Source organism: Corvus moneduloides, chromosome 9, assembly GCF_009650955.1.
Source record: "Corvus moneduloides isolate bCorMon1 chromosome 9, bCorMon1.pri, whole genome shotgun sequence".
In the NCBI taxonomy this organism is placed as follows: domain Eukaryota; kingdom Metazoa; phylum Chordata; class Aves; order Passeriformes; family Corvidae; genus Corvus; species Corvus moneduloides.
This window is the reverse complement of record NC_045484.1, coordinates 1,038,327-1,057,124: the sequence shown is the minus strand read 5'-3', so window position 1 is coordinate 1,057,124 and position 18,798 is coordinate 1,038,327. Positions and strand designations below refer to the sequence as shown.

General features: G+C 45.4%; 1 protein-coding gene across 15 annotated transcripts in view; it reads left to right on the top strand.

Annotated features, from left to right (window-relative positions):
* Positions 1–18,798, top strand: part of RASAL2 (RAS protein activator like 2) — a 163,836-nt gene that overhangs the window by 111,555 nt on the left and 33,483 nt on the right. For 12 of the 15 annotated variants that reach the window (XM_032117483.1, XM_032117485.1, XM_032117484.1 and 9 more), the window contains 2 exons: positions 4,097–4,203; positions 14,519–14,628. In XM_032117483.1, the coding sequence (XP_031973374.1) occupies positions 4,097–4,203; positions 14,519–14,628 (217 nt within the window). Of the gene's footprint in view, positions 1–2,548; positions 3,319–4,096; positions 4,204–14,518; positions 14,629–17,512; positions 17,642–18,798 lie in introns of those variants that run through there. The other 3 variants (XM_032117487.1, XM_032117489.1, XM_032117490.1) reach the window with 3 other exon arrangements.

Here is an 18,798-nt window from a genome sequence, read left to right as displayed (position 1 = left end):
ATAAATGTGGAAAAGCTATCTCTGCGAATTTCCATTTTTTCCTCTAAGTTATACCTTGCAGGATTTGCATAATGTATTTAAGTCAGAACACAAACCTGGACTTCAAGACTAAAAACAGATTAGGGGAGTTTGAGTTTGCTTTTACCTTAGGCTTCTTGTACAGGCATTTAATGAAATTTTTATGACAGTCTGTGAATTGGGCCTAAGTCTGAATCCTCCCTAAGTGAGCAAAATGAGAGAGAATGCTTACTGCAATATAAAACATTAACACTTCTATTTATTTTGATATGAGGCTCCCTATTTCACTAGGTAGTACCCATCTGAAAAATGCTGTTCAGGGAACTTCTTCCTCTTCTTGTTCTTTCTCCTATACCTGCAAACAGTTCCTACCTGGCGTGGCTGTCCCGCAAAGCTGGGAGGTTTGTTTAGTGTCTGCTTCTCCCACCTGCAGGGAAAGCTCTTCACAGTGAAAATACAAATTTCCACCACAGCAAGGCTTTCAAGTGGCCACAGCACCCAGCAATAGGAAATTTAGGTCAACCCCCAGAGGCCTGTGGTGACCAGAGGTTGCTGAGGCTACACCACTGTGGCAGAGAGGGTTCCCTTCAACCCTCACCACTACTCCCAGTAGTAAGTGGCACCTGGCTTGCACAAACCTGCCTCGTGGCCTACAGAACGAGCTTTGGTGTTGCTGAGGGTAGAGAGTGGTGCAACAGGATGGGAGAGGAGACCTGCCTGCATTGTATCCCTGGGCAGTTCCCTTCTCGGAGGCATCTGCCACTGCAGGGTAATTGGCTCAGCTAATTTGGAACTGACTGTTGCTATTTAGTGTGTAAATACTCGTTTGGGTAAATACTTATTTACATAAATATTACTGCATATCACCAAGATGTCAGGTGGTAACAGTGACCTGTTGGGATGTTTACAACTCATTTGTTTGGTGGTATAGTGGAAGGTGTCCCTGCCTGGATGATCTTTAAGGCCCATTCCCTCTCAAACCATTGTAAGGTTCTGCAATTCTGCAAATTACTTGTTAAGGTTGAAACGGGGAATATCTGTCAGGTGGGGTCTTTTTTTCCCTTTTGCCTTTTTTTTTCCTCCCAGAAAGAGAAGGGTTTCAGATCGTTTTGATGGATAAACAGTGTGATTTATCTGTAGCCTTGGTCCCTGAGAGTGAGCAATGCAGAAAACAGTTGTAATTTAATACTAAGCTGATGAGAGGTGCATTGATTTTTACCGCAGGTGAAGATTATGCAAGAGTAGCCCCAAGCATTACTAGTGGAGCAGGGGAGGGAACTGTCTAATTTTTTGCCTGGTGGTGACAGTATAGATTTCTTTCACAAGACTCAGCAAAAATACTGTTCTACAGGCGCCATAGAAAGTTGCTTCAGCTTTTGATTTCCAGTTAACATATCCCAACAATTTTGCTATATCTGGGTCTTCCTTTTCCTAGGGACTAAGCGTGTCTATTTGCTCTTGTTTTTCAGAAGGAGAGGGGAGGGGGAGGTAGTTTTTATTTTTTGTTCACTGCAGGCAGCACCTAGTGAATATTTCATTTTCCCTCTCCCATTTGGTACACTTCTGTGACGGTGTGAGAAAAAAAGAAACTCATCTACTGATGAAATGTCAACATTTTATTTGCAGAAAACTTGGATTGCTGCTGGGTGGATGTTGGGGGTGAGAGGGAAGGCAAGGGGAGCCCGGCACGTTCCTTGTGGTAGCTTTTCAACTCCATTCAGTTGAAAGTTAAGCTCTTTCCCAAACTGCCGCTCCTGTGGAACGTGTGGTGGGATATAGTGGGGAATTTGGGCTGGTGTTTTCATTTATGACTCAGCAAAGTTAACAGACTGTTTTAAATTACCGGAGCGGCTTTGATGTGATTTCCTGCGCGTGAGAAGCGGAGGAAGCCAAACCTGTGACGTTACTCGTTACTATTCAGTGTAACATAAAAGGTGCTCTCTCTAGCCCTGTTCCAATGGAATATATCACTCCCATTTGCCTTCATGGCATGGACATGGGAATGGCAGGGAATGGCAGAGGCAGTTCTTTAAATCCCACCTGACGCAGCTCTCCGGGCAGAGCGGCACTTGGAGGTGCTGCAGAAAATAAAGTTTCCCTTCATCCAGGCCAGGCAGGCAGCCGGTGGCATCAAAGTGCATCGTCAGGTAAAACCGGCGGCGCCGCACAGGCTCCTGAGCTGGTGGGACTGACTCAAAACCCTCGGCCCTGGCCCTGCTCCAAGTGCTTTGCTCTCCAAAGGTGCCCCGATGGGGACTTACCCTCCCGCTCTGGAGCAGGTGATGCTGTAGCAGAACGCGGCCGGTGCTGCTCCAGAGGAGGGCTCTCCCCACAGGGGCATCTCAGTCGCGGCTCCCGCGGGCTCTGGCGGGCCGGGATGTGCTCGCTCGGTGCCAGCAGGGCTCGGGCATCGCCCTCCCGGCCGGCTGTGCCCTGCCCGTCCCCCAGGGGCACACAGCGCGCTGTGTCGGGCTCTGGCTGCCCGCTTCACGAGGCTGCTCTCCCTCCCAGCTGCCCTTTCCTCAGGCAGGCTGAGGGGCTCCGTGTCAGCAGTTTGCTTTTTTAAAAAGATAAATATCTACCGAGTGAGACACTAATACTGCAGGGTCCAGATTGCTTCGCCTCTCCTCCGCTATGCTCCATTTTGTCGGTCTCCAAGCATCCATGGGAGAGACGTATTATAACTCTGCTGAAATCAAAATCCGGTATGCAAAGACATCACAAGTAATGTTATCCCTGAAGAAGGCTTCTCTCCTTTTTTTTCCTCCGGCTCTTTGGAGGAAAACGCCGCTCTCGTGGCACCAGCTGGCTGTCTCTCTCCATAAACCTTGTTTTTTGCTGCTGTGAATCAGGATATGGAGGGGAAATTTCGGTAGCGGAGGGAAGCCGGCAGTTGGGCGTCTGTTAATAGCCTGAAAGTAACTAATGAGGATGTGCAGCCGGAGCGATTGATTGAGGAGCTGCAGTCCTGTGTGCTGCTGCTGCGCTCGCTGGCTCCCGGGGAAGGGAGGGCGGACGGAGACACCCGGGTCCCCTCCGCTGGAAGTCACGGATCCCCAGGGCCAGGCGGCCAGCGATGGAAGTTTAAGCGGCATCTGGCTCTTGAAAGGAGAACGGCAGGAGTCAAAATGTCACTGCCTGGAGTCACGGCTTGCTCCTTTTCTCGAAGACTCAGAAGATAACAATGGACTTTCTGCTAGGAAGTGATTTTTTCCCTCCCAGTGTTGGGGGGTGCTTCGTGAAGCTGGATTCCTTAAAGTCTGGCAATTGAGCTGGAGATGGGCAGCACTTGTGATAAAGGTATCTGGATGCATACATATGCATATCTAGCTCTATATAAAGATGCATATATGTGTGTTTGTGGAGAGATTTTCAATGCTGTCTGTACTTCATTATGCTGTTATTCCAGTATTTGTACTAGTCAAAGACATCAGTACAGCTTTTATGAGTATTTGTGCTCATCAGATCAGTCTGCATGGATTTAAGATGCCAAAGTCGTGTCTTAGTAAGGTCATACTGCCAGAATGAGGAGAAGGTGACCTATTTTTTTTTTATCTGCAGAGATATATATGTCATATTACCTGGGCACTTATAAGTCTTCTGCTGGTTGCATGCTCTGAGCAAGTAGTGTGATCATACACGACCAAACTTTGACCTTTGCCGAATTACGTTCAGCTGGGAGTAAAACTGAGCTTCCCTGGGTCTTGATTGTAGTTATCTGTTAATTACTGCACTGCTTACGTAAAAAAAATTAAATTTGAATTAAAAATAGATTTAAGTTTTCTGAATACTGTCTCTCAAACAGTAACAGAATATTAAGTATGTCTGGGTGTTGATCTTTACCAGCACTTTTTATTTTAAACTCCCACAGTCAAGTCAGATTCACAACCTTGAATCTGCCGGTGAAAATGCCATTGCAGGTTAATAAGTGAATAAGAGATAGGTAAATAGGTGGGTTAATTCAGCAGTTTAGTAATGCACTTGAAACTTGCCTGAGGCTTCTGTCTTACAGAGCACAAAACCTGACTATTCCCCACCCCTGGGCACCCATTCACCACCTTCTTCTTCTCTTCCTCAGAGGTCCCAGCAGAGAGATCTCCTCGCAGACGGAGCATCTCGGGGACCAGCACCTCTGAGAAACCCAACTCCATGGATGTTCCGAACACTTCTCCTTTCAGAGTGCCAGTAAGTGTGCCTGCCCTGCAAAGGGCCATTTGTCTCATCGGATGGGAGGAGGAGATTAAAATATCACAGTGTACAGCCAGGCTGGGGCAGCCTGTGGGGAAGAGGAATATTTGGTTCATATTTCCAGCGGACCAAGAGGTTTTGCTATCAAGTGTCATATATTATCAATAAGATGCCTGGTAGATCCCTAACTTGCTCCTTTTTGTTGCCTTGATCTAAAGTTGCAGATAGAGAAACATCAGTGTTAATGTGGACAGCGACCTATATAAATACTTTTGAAGTCGCCTCCGGGGATTGCATTCCATATTCAATCTTGACAAGGAAACAAGTTCCTTTAGGTCGATGGTAGCATGTTATTTTTTCCTCTTGCCAGTGAAGTACATGGAAAATTGAAATGGTTTTGTAGTTTATTCAGTTTATGAGATTTCTGCAGGTGTGTTAATTCCGCTTTAGCTCTTTGGGTTTTCTCCTGAGTTTGGTTGGCTGTGAGTCTGTGTGAGAATGGTTCAGCTGCAGCCTGGATTTTGCTTGGGTCGGTCTTTGGTCGGTGTATCCAGGAGCACAAAGGCATTTCTCTTATTAGACTGAGGACTTCAAGTCAAAATGAGGTGCTCAGTAATTTTTAACAATATTTGTTCATGTTTTAAAATATCTAACTTGAATATTGCAAATGTTTTCATGCCCTTCTTTACTTTTGGCAAGTAATCTGCCTACTTTGAAATAAATCTTGCATCGTGTCATTTTAAAAATAAAATTTAAAAACAGCCAAAAGATTTAATGAGAGTTACTTAAATTATTCAAGGACTAAGGTTGGTCAGAGTGTGTAGAATTCATGGTGTTTAAAGCAACCTGTGAACCTGTGGTGTGTTGGAATGGAGAAGGGGACCGAGGAAGCAGTGAGTACGCTGGGTATCCTTACTTGGTCCCTTTTCAGAGTCATAGAATAACACAGATTGGAAGGGACTAGGCAATCTCCAGAGGTGCTTTCCCACCTCAGCTGTTCTGTGTTCCATGAGCAATCCTCTGTCACTTCAGAGATCTGTTCTCTGGATGGTACTTGGGGAAAAAAGGGCCTTGTTCTAGTTGTATGTGAAGTTGTTACAGGAATATTCTGTTATGTCAAGTTCTGAGATTTTGATACTGAGCCCACGATCCGCAGAGTTGCAGGAAGATTTCTGAACTCTGAGAGCCTTCAAAGGTTTTATCCATGTCTTCATTTAGAAGAAATTCTCTGTTTTCTTTGCCTTTATCTATAAGAAATAGCCCAGGCCTTTAGATGTGTACATGCATTGTAGTAGCCTTTGTCTAACAACTGCAAGCTGTGGATCAGAAGTGTTTGATGACTATCTGTATTGTTTATTTTATATGCCTCCTTTTTTCCTCATTTTTGTACCATTCCTTTTAATGATGATCCTGTCTTTTAAGTAGTGTTTTAATGGTTCTCTAGTTCTTCTCTAAGAGTTCTCTAACACTTAGCTCCTGCTCCCTTTCAAAACAAGAGCCTTGCAGAATGTTTCTCGTTTCCCCTGGTTGGTGTGTTGGGCTTTCAGGACTCTGGCAAATAGGCTCAGGAAGCACTACCTGGCTGCTTTTCTTGGGCATAAACCAGCAGAGAGCTAGAAGCTATTTGTGCCACGTGGAGCTGGGTTCTGCTGCTTTGTCTGCCTGACCACCTGTGCAGCCAGGAGCATAATGCACCCTCCTGTCCTCCTCATGGGGACAAGGCTTCTGGCTTTGGAGGTTTTGTTCTGAGTAACCCATTTATACCCTGTTACTCCTAAGTGGAGGCTGAGGTCACCCTGGTTTAAATCATGGTAGCTTGTGATCTTTTTAAAAGAGCGAGCTGCTATTAGAAGTCAGCTTGCTTAACAATGCAGGTGAGCTCAAGCCAAAACTGCTGAAACCAAGCATGCTGGTAACTTGGTAGATTGGCACACATCTAACAGGTGGCTGAGAAGATGGGGAGGAGTCATGTTCCTGCCTCTTTTGACTGATAATAAGAATTTCCCAGCTCTCAGAAGGAGGAAAGGTGACTTGGGTGCCTCGTGAAAGTCGCAGCCTTGGATCACTGATCTGAGAAGAGCTTCAAGTGAAGGATGCTAAAGGTGCCTGTAATGGCTTCAAATTTGTGTCTGTGAGGTTGTGTCTATTTGACAAGCATTTATTCTACATATAAAGGAGATTATAAGGGATAGAAGGGAACTTGGTTTTTTGTTTTTTCAGGCTTTGTTACCCACAGTGCAGGTCGCAGGGCTACAGGCAGCTGCAGCATAGTGCTGTCTCAGTTATTCTTCCCGTGGCCGTGACTCTGTGCCATACCTCGTCTACTCACTGCTTGGATTTCTAGCAGAAAGCAGCTTAAAGCAGGGGACAGCTTAACCTTCTTCCATCCTGATGGAAAATTATGCTGAGACTTTCATAATAAGTTGCCTTTACAGCTTTTTGTCTCTCAGAACAGCTATTTAAAAGCTGTCTTCTCCATAGGACAGTAGCTTCCAGCATGTTCTGTGCAGGTTTTTTCCTTTCAAGCACAGGCAGTGGTACTCCCTCAGAACAAGGCATCTGGTTTTTAATACTGCTAATTGGCATTGCTTTAGCATCTGGAATTTTGATTCATAACAGCATAATTGCCTTTAAGCAAATATTTCCTTGACAATACATTTTTTAAGTAGTCTCTTCAGTGGCAGTGGTCAATGACGGATTTATTTTTAAGGGCTGATGTGTAAAGTTCAGGAAATTTGCCTTTCTACCTCCTGCATGGGCACTGGAGGAAAAGATGTATGTTTAAATTTGCTAGTGTGTGAAAAGCAGAACTTCAGTAGTTATACTCTTTCCCAGGATGTGCCACTGCATGGAGTGTTTGTGAGGGTGGGGAGGCCCCGGCACAGGGTGCCCAGAAAAGCTGTGGGTGCCCCATCCCTGGAAGCGTTCCAAGCTGGGTTGGACGGGGCTTGGAGCAAGCTGGGAGAGTGGAAGGTGTCCCTGCCCATGGCATGGAACGAGGTGATCTTAAAGGTCCCTCCCAACCCAAACCATTCTGTGATTCCATGATTCATTCTGGTCATCTCCCACCAAGGGGAGTAAAGGGGATTCTGCTAATGCTGACACTGCACAGCCCATGCAGAAAGAAGTGTGCATACAGAGAGAAGAGCTCTTGGTGCCTGTCCTTTCTTTTTCTTCCCCGTTGCCCCAAATTTTCTTGTCTGCACTCAAAACATTAGTCTCCATCTGGGTTCAGCTGTGTACTCTGATGTTTGACCATTTCCAGGCATGTAGAAAATAATATTGAGAGAGAAGGGAAGGGCACAAAAGGTGGGGAAATGGAGGTGAAGAAATGTGTCTTCTCACATATAGACAGATGTGTGCTGCTTATCCATACGTATATAGGAAAAGTCATGTTTTTCATAATGGCTATTATTTGCCTGAACAAATAGGGAGGCAGAGGGAGCTGGCTCCAAGTAGGCACTGTGACGCATAGGTGGGCGAGAAACCAGCTTTTCCCTTCCCACACACACCATGTCCTGGCAGCGCCTCGGCCTCTGTGCATCCCGTTCCCTGCTGTGGCCCTGTGGAGCCCCGGTGGCACTGCTGCAGCCTGACACATTTCCTCATTGCTCTGCCCTTGGAACTGAGGGGCCAGGGTAGATGTGGGGCTGTCCACACCCCCAGACCTCCTGCAGCAGCAGGATGGAGAGGAATCTCTAAACCACCCTTCAGACTCTTCACTGCGCTCTCCAGTTTTGGCTCAGAGTTGTTATTATAAATAATATGATTCATCCGTGTCTGCTGGCTAATGGGGAAAGAAAGATGAGAAAGAGGCGAAGAAACAAGTGCAAATGAGACAGGAAAGGCAGAGCACAATCTTTGAAGTAAATAAAAGGATTTTTATAGGAACCCTGATGTAGGATGCTTGCAGATTGCCTTCCTTGGTTTGTTCCTGGCCAATTCTGGTATAATTGGATCTATAGAAGTGCTGTCTGCCTCTTTGCTCTTTATGAGTACTGCTAAATGGAACAGAAGACAATGCAGCCAGCCCGAGTGAAGGTCAAAGCTTGATGAGATCTCGTGGCTGCCCAGCCTCATCTTTTATGCAGTCAGCAGGATTGTTGCTTCTCCAGAGCACTGCTCCGCTCCCACCGCGCTGCCAGGGCAGGACAAGTCCGAGCTGTGCTGCCCGTGTGACCCTGTGGCACACAAATACATATTTTTAATTCTGCATTGGCACCAATGCAGAGATGGAATTGTTGATTTGCATTAGTGTGAGGCACCACAGCATCCTCCATGAAAAACTGGCTGTGCTCCAATCTGTCCCCTCAATACGAGATTTACATTTTTCCTTCCACTTTCAACTCTTTTCTTCCTGTGACATGTTTGTTTGGATCTGCTCTAGTTTTTATCACTTGCCTGTGCTGGGATGGCTTAGATATGCTGGCTGTTCCATGAATTCTGTGCCAGAAAGCAGAAACGGGTGAGTGGCTGTCTCCAGGATGCTCACCACGCTTTCATCCATATCTTTATTCTGGGATAGTGCTGTTCATAGGCTCTATAACCTTCACAGTGTCCTGCTGCCACAGCAGATTTGTTCATCGCATCAAACTTCAGTGTTGAGTCAGATGATGGGGATATCCAGGCTCTGACACTCTCTGGTGGACCTCAACAGCAGGAACATTGTTCTCATGTTTGGTGTAAACCTGACTTTATCCAATTCCCTTTATTCCTTAGTTAATGTAGGGGAGCTGTGAATGTACATAGCTTCAAATACTGCTCACATTCTAGTTGTCCTTGGCTCGGTAGTATTTAAATATGCACCGACTCATTTTATTCTTCACCTCCAAATCATGACTTAGTCGAGTTATACAAAGTTTAATTAATGCATCCTCTGCAAAGGAGTCCTTCTGGCCCTTTTATCACTTTTCTTGTTCTTGTGTTTTTAATTCCCTTCAATTGATTCTCCAAGTTCTGGTACTGAAGTTCACAGGAATGTGTGTTACCAGTTTCTAATTGCTCCTAACCCTTTGTGTTATTTCTCTGTCCTCCCTGGCCCTCGCTTCACCTCCTAATTTAATATAGCTCAGTGTAATTAATGTGCTGTTTAACTTTTCTTCCGGATGATTAACAAGGATGTTAAGCAGAAGCAGTTAGGCCACTATCCCCACCACATCCCACTGGACCCTTTCTTCTACCCTGATACCTTATCACTTGTTGTAATTACTTTTCTACGTATTCCTGCAGCCATTCCTCAGGTTTATGTTACGAGCTTTAACAAAGCTCATGTTTAATAATTTTTGTGCTTAGCGTGCGTGCTGTGTTATCAAAAGGTGCTCTGAAGTGTTGGGCTGCTTAGTGGCTGCCTGCCAGGGAAGGAGCCGGGCTCAGGCAATCATTGCCCACCCTTCCTGACAGGCTCAGCTGACCTGTTTCTTATCATGTTAATTTTTTATCACCGTCTTTTCGGCCTTCTCCAGACAGACTTTTTACCTTTATTCCTTAATTCCCGGGTAGGCCCTTTAAGGATGCTCTTTCCATCTGCTGTTCCTGCTGTGGGCAGCTCCCACAAGGGCAGCCAGGTGCTGCTCCCAGTTGTGACTGTGCTAAACACCTTGCTGAACTGGGATCTGAAAAGCTGATGTGGCCCTCCTGGCTATCAGGTAGCTCTTGCTTGTTCATGAATTTTTCAGTATAATTCCCAGTGACTTGGAAATTCGATTCCTGTAGGACTTTTGGCTGCACATCGTGCAGAGTGCACGCAATCTTACGATGCATTTTATTAACAGGTGTATCATCAACATGCCCTTGTTACAGTATCCTTGGCATTTCCTTGGGCTTCTTATTACTGTTCCTAAACTTGTTCCTTCTATTCTGCATCCCTCCTGTGGCTGTAGGCCATTTTTCATTGGAAAGTTGAAATTGTTATCTGGCCAAATCTGCGGTGCTGTCCCATCAGGGGAAAAATATCTTTCCTGATCCTTGCTGTTGATCAGCTTGTGTCCTGAAGCATGATTATTGCTCACTCTTGTTATTTTTAAACCTGACTAATGCAGCTACATATGTTATTCTTCCTTATATAAACACATAATCCTTTTTTAATCTTGCTGAAAAAATTTGTCTGTATAATATCTTGTGGTGGTGAATTGGATGGGCTTGTCTATAGAGATAGCATTAGGAGAGGTCTCCTGACAATCAGTGAAACGTGCTGCCTCTCGTGTTAAATTGCCCTTTGGTTTTCTTATGTAACAGGGTGCATGAGGAGCTTAGGTAATTTCCATTCTATTTGTTTTATACATCTATAATCCCTTCTTGCCTTCGTTCCTAAAATAAATAGTTGGTCTTTAAAACATATCATTTGTAAATCCCCCTCTTGTCTGCCTTTAATCAGTTTATACTTCTGGAGTTCTGTTTTGTTCTAGTTTTTCTTGCTGAGATGAGAAAATCAGAAGAGTGATGCATTAGTGTGAAAGCTATGGCAGATTTACATAACACCACTCTGCTTTTATTGGGCTTTATCCTCTGTTGGTACATTCAGACATGGTTTTTATTGTTCTGTGCCTGTGCACAAACCACCTCTTCAGTGACATAGTGCCAGGTTTTTGGATGAGTAGATGGTGGAACGTGGCTGTTGTAAGTCCCTGTCTTGTTCTGTATATTGCCTCCAAGGTGTAACTAGGGTTGTTTTCACCTGCTTTTCTCCTGTGTGGTTGAGAGTCTTTTTAAAGGGAGTCACTGCTAATATTTTAATGCTGAGTGTTACTGGGCTCACAAGCAAACTTTACCTCCTTGCTAGTTAAATTGGCCTTTTGCTGTTGTTCTGCAAGAAATAGTAAACTTCACCATTTTGCTGCTCATTCCTGGAATATCCTACTAGTTTGATCTTTCCATTTTTACAACCTGGTGTTCTCACCCTGCTTCTTTGCCTCCTGTAGCTTTACAGCATTACTGGCACAGGACAGTGTTTTCACTTGGCTATGACACTATTTTTTTCCTTGATAGCTGCTTGTGAACAGCTTAAGAAATAAAATGCCTCATGTCCTCACCACGCACAGTAGCAGGGAGGCAGTTCTGCTGTCGTCCACAGTCGCTTGAGGGTTATCTTTGTACCCATCCAGTCCTTCCCCTCAGAGAGGATGAGTCTCGTCGCTCTGTAAATGAAGTTTCCCACCTGGCGTTATTAATAATGCATTGGTGCTCCTCATCAAGAATTACAGATGTTCAGGAGGCTTTGCAAGGCTCAGATGCAGTGTGTTTGTCCCCAGAAAGAACTGATGTAGGTAACAGCACGGTGTGTAGGATGGACCCTTTTTGTTGCCCATTTTACCCTAATACCATTGCACGTTATCGACGGCTGATTTGTGCTATGGTTGCACACTTTCCTTCGTTCATGGCTGAATTAACCTTTCCCTTCCAAAGCAGCCAGGACAGTCATTATTTATTATGCATGGGCTGCTCTCCCCGGAGTGAAGCATCGTCATGTCCAGAGGGAGCAGCAGTCCAGGAGTTGAGTAGCTCGTACTTGGGCTGCCTTTGAATTTGTCAGACAGTTCCTGTGCTGCTCTGCTCAGGTTAAGGACAAACAGCCAGCTGGCATCTTTGGCACAAAGTGAGCATTTCCTAAAGCCAAAACTGCCCTGCACGACCACCACCCCTGGGGTGGAAATACTTGGGGGTGAGAGTTTCTGTGCTTTCCCCATGCAGCTCTGAGGGGAAGTTCCAACAGCCTGCTGAATTATCCCTTCTCCTGTGGAGATTGCTTCTTGGCAGAGCAGGAGAGTCGAGTAGCTTAACTTCCAAATGAGATGAATAGAATTCTCAGTGGGATTGAATTATTTTTAGATGTTGTATGATTGGGATTCCTTAGGCCAGTGTTTGATGCTTTTTGGATGAGATGACAAACCTGCCCTGACCTATTCCTGACTGCATGTGTGGTTGTGGACCATCACTCTCTCCCCATCTCTCTCTTTTCTTTCCCTGTTCCCCCAAACCTGTGGTTCTGAGGGCAGCTTGTACCGAGCTCTGTCTCGTTAAGTGTGCATCTCAAATCTGTCTCTTTTCAAATGTCATCCTGGCTGGTTTATCCTACCAAATATTTTGTACTTTTTTGATTAAGAACATAGTCTCATCAATTCAGGTAGTTTGGGTAATAATTTACATCTTTTGTCTGAGGGTGTTTGTTCAAGCAGTAAAATTCCCACTGTTTTGAAAGAAGCTCCACGATGATTCTTAAAGCTCAGACACTCCTTTACCTTTAGGTATCAGAACCAAACAAGGGTCTGTTCTGTGCTGAAATAAGTATTTAAGAGAAATACCTAGACAGTAAGAAAAGCAGTAAAAGTGGTTTTGTCTTTTTAATGGTGCAAGCTGTTTCATAAACATTGGCAGGGATTTTTTGTCTATAAGAGCAAAAGGAAACAAACCTTTCAGTTAGGTGGTATTGTTGCAGATAGAAGTTTATTTTTCATCACTGCATCTTTTTTTATATCTGCATTTGGTATTTAAAAGCATTTCCTTTGGCAAATGGAAGTCGAGAAACTCTGCTCAGTTCTGGCACGTGTGAATTTCTCATGCTGCTCCCAGGTTGTCCATCTGTAATCACTGGCCCTGCATGAACTGCCAGCACAGAGCAAATATTGCAAATTTTTTCAAGTCTTTTGAGGATGACCGATAAGCCCACCCTTTGTTTGAATAGTTTTTGCTTTTAAATATGTTCTTACCCAATTTGTTTGTTTGTTTGTTTGTTTGTATAGTCAACTCTGGATGGCCTTATTCAACCCCACATAGAGCATTTGTTCCATTGGGGTATAGATTATGTTCAATTAAACCAAGAACATGTTCCATGTTAAAGCGGTGCCAATGTAAAATTGTACATGCACACAAAAATGAATACTCATGGCCCTTCTCTGAGTGGGATTTGGAATTATTCAATATCAATATTTCTGGACCCCTGCTGAATTGGGTCAGCTTTGTCTTATTTGCCCTTAAGGGGAAAAAGCTGTGTTATTTCTTGTTTGCAATTTGAGTAGACTGAGAGGTACTGAACTGAAGCCAGGGCCCACCAGATCTGAATCCCTGTGGCTGGGTTTGTTACCTTTTATGCTGAGAGGTCAGAATACAGGAAAGTGCCTTTGAAAGTGCTGTACATCCTCTGCTTGAATTCCAGCAATGGCCCCAAGAGAAGCCCAGGAGCATCTATTGATTACAGGGCTTTTTCAAAGGCACTTTTTCAATACCAGAGCCAAGAAAAGTGCAGCATCATGGGCAGAGTGTGAGTGGCACACACAGCTGAGAACCCTTCTTCCCTTTGGACAGTACCTTTTCTCCCAGCACATAGGATACGTTTGTGGGGTTTGGTTTTTGTGGGGTTTTTTTCCTGCAGTATTTAGTTATCAGGCCCTTTCTTTTCCACTTTATCAGAAGAATGTAGCAGCTTTCACCCCTGAGGAGCCTGCTGGCTGGCAAGCCTCAGAAACTGAAGGGCAGTCTTAAATGCAGCACTGCCTTCAGATGCAGAAAGCAGATTCCCCTTCCTTTGTTCCCTCTGTCTCCAGAGGTTTTCAATACTTGGCTAGACCAAGTCAGAACTAGGCTGACCTAGTGCTGGCAGCACACCCCCATGGAGCAGGAGATGATCCCAGAAGCTCCCTCCAACTAACGTGCCCCTTTGGGCTGCGATCGCTGGGTGAACAATTGTAGTTTGTAGACAGATTCTTCAAAGATTTATTTTGTTTTTAGACCCTAAGTAGATTTTTGAATTGAGCTTTGCTTCTTACCAAGACTATAACTGATATCTGAAGCCACTGGTGTGTGAAATGCTTTGAAATTGTCCATTCTGGCTCACGAGAGCACTGAACTGACGAATTATTTTAACATTTAACGTGCTCTATCTAAATTAAAAAGGAAAACGTGGCTGCAATTGTGGGCTCAATAGAAGCTCATAATATAAGACATCTGTACTGTTAAGCTCGCCAAGAAATAAAAACATGGCACGTAGAGGGGAAGTAAGAACAAATACTGATATTGATGATTACTCCTCATTAAATGGTAATTGTGGGGTTTGGGTCTCATGTGTAATAGTTGGAATCCACTGAAGTGCCCCCATAACGTGAGTGGTGCTAATTACTGCAATTGGAAGCTCTCACCTCCTGGAACTGTCACTGACAATCCAGCCCTGCCTTTCTTCCTGCTCAGAGGAATCCCAGTCGGGCCCGTCCTGTGACCGGCATCAGCAGGAATCACCTCTGTGTTTGGACTCGGGGACAGTGCACTGAGCCATTCAGTAGTGGCATCAGTTTCCCTGTTTCACTTCTGCAACTTCTTGTTTCAGGGCTTCTTCAGCAAGCGCCTGAAAGGATCCATCAAAAGGACAAAGAGTCAATCCAAACTGGACAGGAATATCAGTTTCCGTCTGCCCTCTCCGAACAGCTCCGAGGACAGGTAAGGGGCGGTGCGGCCTCAGAACTGACACCCAGCACGCGAGTGCCCTCGCAGAAGGAGAGCCAGCAAGGGGATTTATTGTCCAGCTGGCAGGCTGGGGGGCTGGGGGGCTGCCTCTGGCACGTTAGAGGTTTAGTGTGCAATGTACTGCTGATACAGGGTGGAAAACTGCTGCTCTTCACAGCTGTCGAAAAGCTCAGGTTAAGCAGATGGACTCCAAAACCTTCTTCTGCATCTGTTTCAAATGAGCTGCAGACTTCCAATTTCATGATACAAAACCCTGGGATTGATCAGCTGGAGAGAAATTGGCCTTGCTGCATGCAGTGCTTGCCTGCAGGCCAGTTCTGTGGTGAGACATGGAGTTGTGTTGGTGCGAGCAGGGCGGTTCTGCCAGCCCTGGCACAGCCCAGAGATGTGCAGTGCAATTCAGGCACACCCAGCACCCTTGCAGTGTCGGTGTTTTAGTTATTGCAGAGTTGCTACAAGGAACAGATGATCTGTTTTTCAGAAAACTGGAAAACTCAGTAATTTCTCACCATCTTAGTGCTCCATTTGGTGTATCTTTGCTTGTTTAGCTTTCAGCTGGAGATCCAGGCTGTGAATGGATTGCATATGAGGCAAGCAAAGGCTCTTACACACAGTGTTTCCTAACTATTTGCAAAGGCTCTTGATTGTTTTTGTTAAACATGTTCTGTGTTACATTCCATGGTAGCCCCGCAGGGGAACCAGATAGAGTGAGAAATGAGTTGGCCTGTACTCGAGGCCACGGCAGGCTTCTGTGATTTGACGTTGCTCAGTGCATTTTCCCTTCTCCTTTAGCCGAGCTGAATTCATTAGTTGTATCTGTCATGCTGTGCTGCTTCAATCAACGGGGCTGCCTTCTCCATCTGAAAGGCAGAGCAGAAAATCACAGAGATAGCAAGGCTGTGGATGCTGGAGGTCTGTTAATGTCAGGAGTTACAGAAAAGCCTGCTGCTTACCAGATGTGACTAACCATCTAGATGGCCTTGCTCCTGTAGTCCGACCGGTCTGCTTTGATGCAAGTTTTCCTATAAATCTCTATTTTCAGGGTGCTGCAATGTGGCTATAAAAGCAACTCAGTGAGCATAAGCATCTTGAATAATGCCACCATGTCATCAAGTACATCAAGTGTTATTTTTACCGTTGTTTGAAACCAGCTTTGCTTGAATTTTTGTAATGCAAAAATCTCTTTGCCATAAATAATCTGGTTGTCTTTCCTGAGCTTGGTACTCATGCTGGATACTTGCTTTTGTAGTGTCAGGGAAGCACTGTTGTTCTGGGAAAGCTAATAAATGTAGCTATAATTAATTCCTACATCTTTGGGTTAAGACATGATGTTACACACAGCAAAGCTGCCTTCTCTTTAAAAGCAGAGCCCCTTCTACTCCCTGCCCATGTGGGCACGCATTTTCAACTAGGCTCAAATGAAATGTGAATTTTCTCTGATGGCCTGAAAGCATAAAAGCATAAAATCCAGGTACTTGATCACATGGTGGCATTATTGAACATGGAGCTGACTCTGATTCCATGAGAAGGAATTGCCACTCTCTCACCTTCTGTTCTCCCCACATTCTGTATGAGCCTCGGATGTGTAGCAGTGAGAACTTTCCTGTCCTGCCCTGGTGAGTCAGCCCTTTCCCATTTCAAGCAGGTGGTTCTAGGTGATGTCATGGTGTAACACAGGTTTTCAGGGCCAGGTCGACTGATAGCATCTCCCTTTTCTTGCTCTGACAAACACAAGGGTCCTGCCTTCAAAGAAAGTATTATACAGCTTTATAAATTAAAACCCTGCAAGGATTAAAATGAAATAGAGGCTGCTGTCATACTGCCTGTTCATGCTTTTGGGGTGTTTGGGACTTTTTAAGAAAGTGGGGATGTTTATAGATAGATACCTTTAAAATTCTGGAGTAAGGAAGATTGGTTATTGTGGTGCACAGCAAGGCTTGGGATACTGTAACACTGCATGCCATGCTGAATGGTGACAGAGGAGGGATGCTGTCTGTTCAGAGTTGATTTAAAACAGAAAGGAGCCAGGGGTGCTGTAGGGAGCAGTGATGGAGATGAGTTGCAGATTTTTCTGTAATCAGATTTTCTGTTTCAGCAGAAAGCAATTGGCCAACATACCTTTTCTGGGTTTTAACTTTATTTCAGTGTGTCTGGGTTAGTGGGTGGGGAGAGAAGAGAGTTCTGGTGCCCCTCTAGAAACACGGATCAGCATCCAGGTGTCCTGTAGAAATCCACAACCTCTCCGCCTGTAATTCACATCCCTCCTGTTACTCAGGCTCAGGTTGTTTGCCGGGGGCTTTTTGTCCTTGAACACGTGTATGTTGTCTTTACAAGAGACTGATGTGGGAGGACTCAGACTGTGCTTGTTTGTGAGCCACGGCAGGTGGGAGGGAGGCTCTTCAATGTGTGGCCAGTGCAGCATCTCACCGGGTTGCCAACAGCTCTCACCGTGAGGCGACCTGGCACCGTGTCACTGTAGCATCTTTCACAGCTTTTCCAGCCTGTTTCCTCCTGCATCCTTTGAGCTTTTCAACTCACACATTGATCTTTAATGTTTTCTCAGCGTCCATAATATATAAAACATGTTAAAAAGCATGAGAAGAAAGGAAAATTTCGTTGGAAAGGAGAGACCAAATTAACACTTCCAGTTTGTGGCCAGGAATTTGAGAGCATTTCCAAGGGACCAGCAGTTTTGGTTACAGAGAGGGAGCGAAGATGATTGCGACTGGCTGCATATGGTCTCGGTGCCTGCAGCAAAGCTCTGCAGACAGCTGGGAGGGCTTTGCCCTGCTGGGATTTACGGCCACGTGGGAATCGTCCTGCTTTGCTAGAAGTCATTCCATGGCTTTGTGAGGTAGCGGGGCGCGGGATCCGCTGCGCTGGGCTCGGGATGGGCTCCGGCGGGGCGGGGGACGCAGGCAGCCATGGCTCTGGGCTTCATGGTCAAACGGTACCGCTCCTCCAGCCACAGCTTCTTCTACTTTCGGTGAGTTGCCGCTCCTCCCTCCTCGCCTCTTTGCAGTGAGAAAATAGCACAGGTCGTGTAAATAATAGAAGCAAAACTTGCCGTGGTTTTCAGGTGCCTTCTCATTTAACGCCGCTCTTCAAAAAAGGGTGGGGGATTTTCACCCTGATTTAGCTGTCAGGATAGAAATCTGTGTTACACAATGCGTTATTAAGGCTTGACTCACTCCCAGCTTGCATTCATTCAGCGTATCTGTTGCTATCAGCACACTGGAGTGTGGGGAAAGAGGAGGAGTGGTTTGTTTCTGGAGGGATGCCTCACTCCTGATTTGGTGAACGTGTTTCTTTCAGCCAGTTTTTTTTCCAATCCTCGTGCAGTTGTTTGGTTTTTCACTGGAAACTGAACAGGACCCCAGTGTTTGTCACAAACCTTCCCCTTAGTGCTGGGCTGCTCTCTCCCACCTGCAAGCTCACCTGACCCCTTTATAAATACATATTTCTTAATGGCTGATGCTTCTCTGCAAAGCCCAGGCTCCTCCATGTAGCATTCACCTTGAGCTTAGCAGGGAAATGAAACTGAATCAATTAAGTATTTCTAGTCCATCAAAACAAACCAATTAGAAACGTTAATAGCAGAGACCAGGTAACAGAGGAGAGAGGAGAACTGTCCTGCTGTGAAATTCAGCAGCCTGCTTGGCTGCCCCCTGAGAGGTGTCTGCTAGACAAGCCGTGATCCACAGGGAGAGCGGGCAGGCAGGGAAGGGGTTTGCAAATCCAGGATTCAAACAATGAGGCTTTGGGTAGGACCTTGCCAGAAAAGACCAGAATCTCAGTAGAAGACTAGAATGATACACTCGGAACAACCCAGCCTTGAATCGCACCCAAGTGTAACCTGCAGATAAATAAGTTACCCTAAGTTTCTGATTTAAAAAAAACCAAAAATTAATAGTGAAACTGGTTAGACTTGTAGAATTGTTGACCAAGTAATAGGATGTTCAGATAATTGGCAGTTGGATGGCAGTTGGAAAATGCAGTGGGGTGTGGTTCCTACCAAATGAGCGTTTGGACGGGGAAACCTGGTGCTGCAGCAGGGGCAGAGCGTGGGTGAATTGCAGGTGATGCTGGAGACGGTGGGGTCCCGTTCCTCAGGGCTGGGAGCTGGGATAGCAGCAGAAAGTT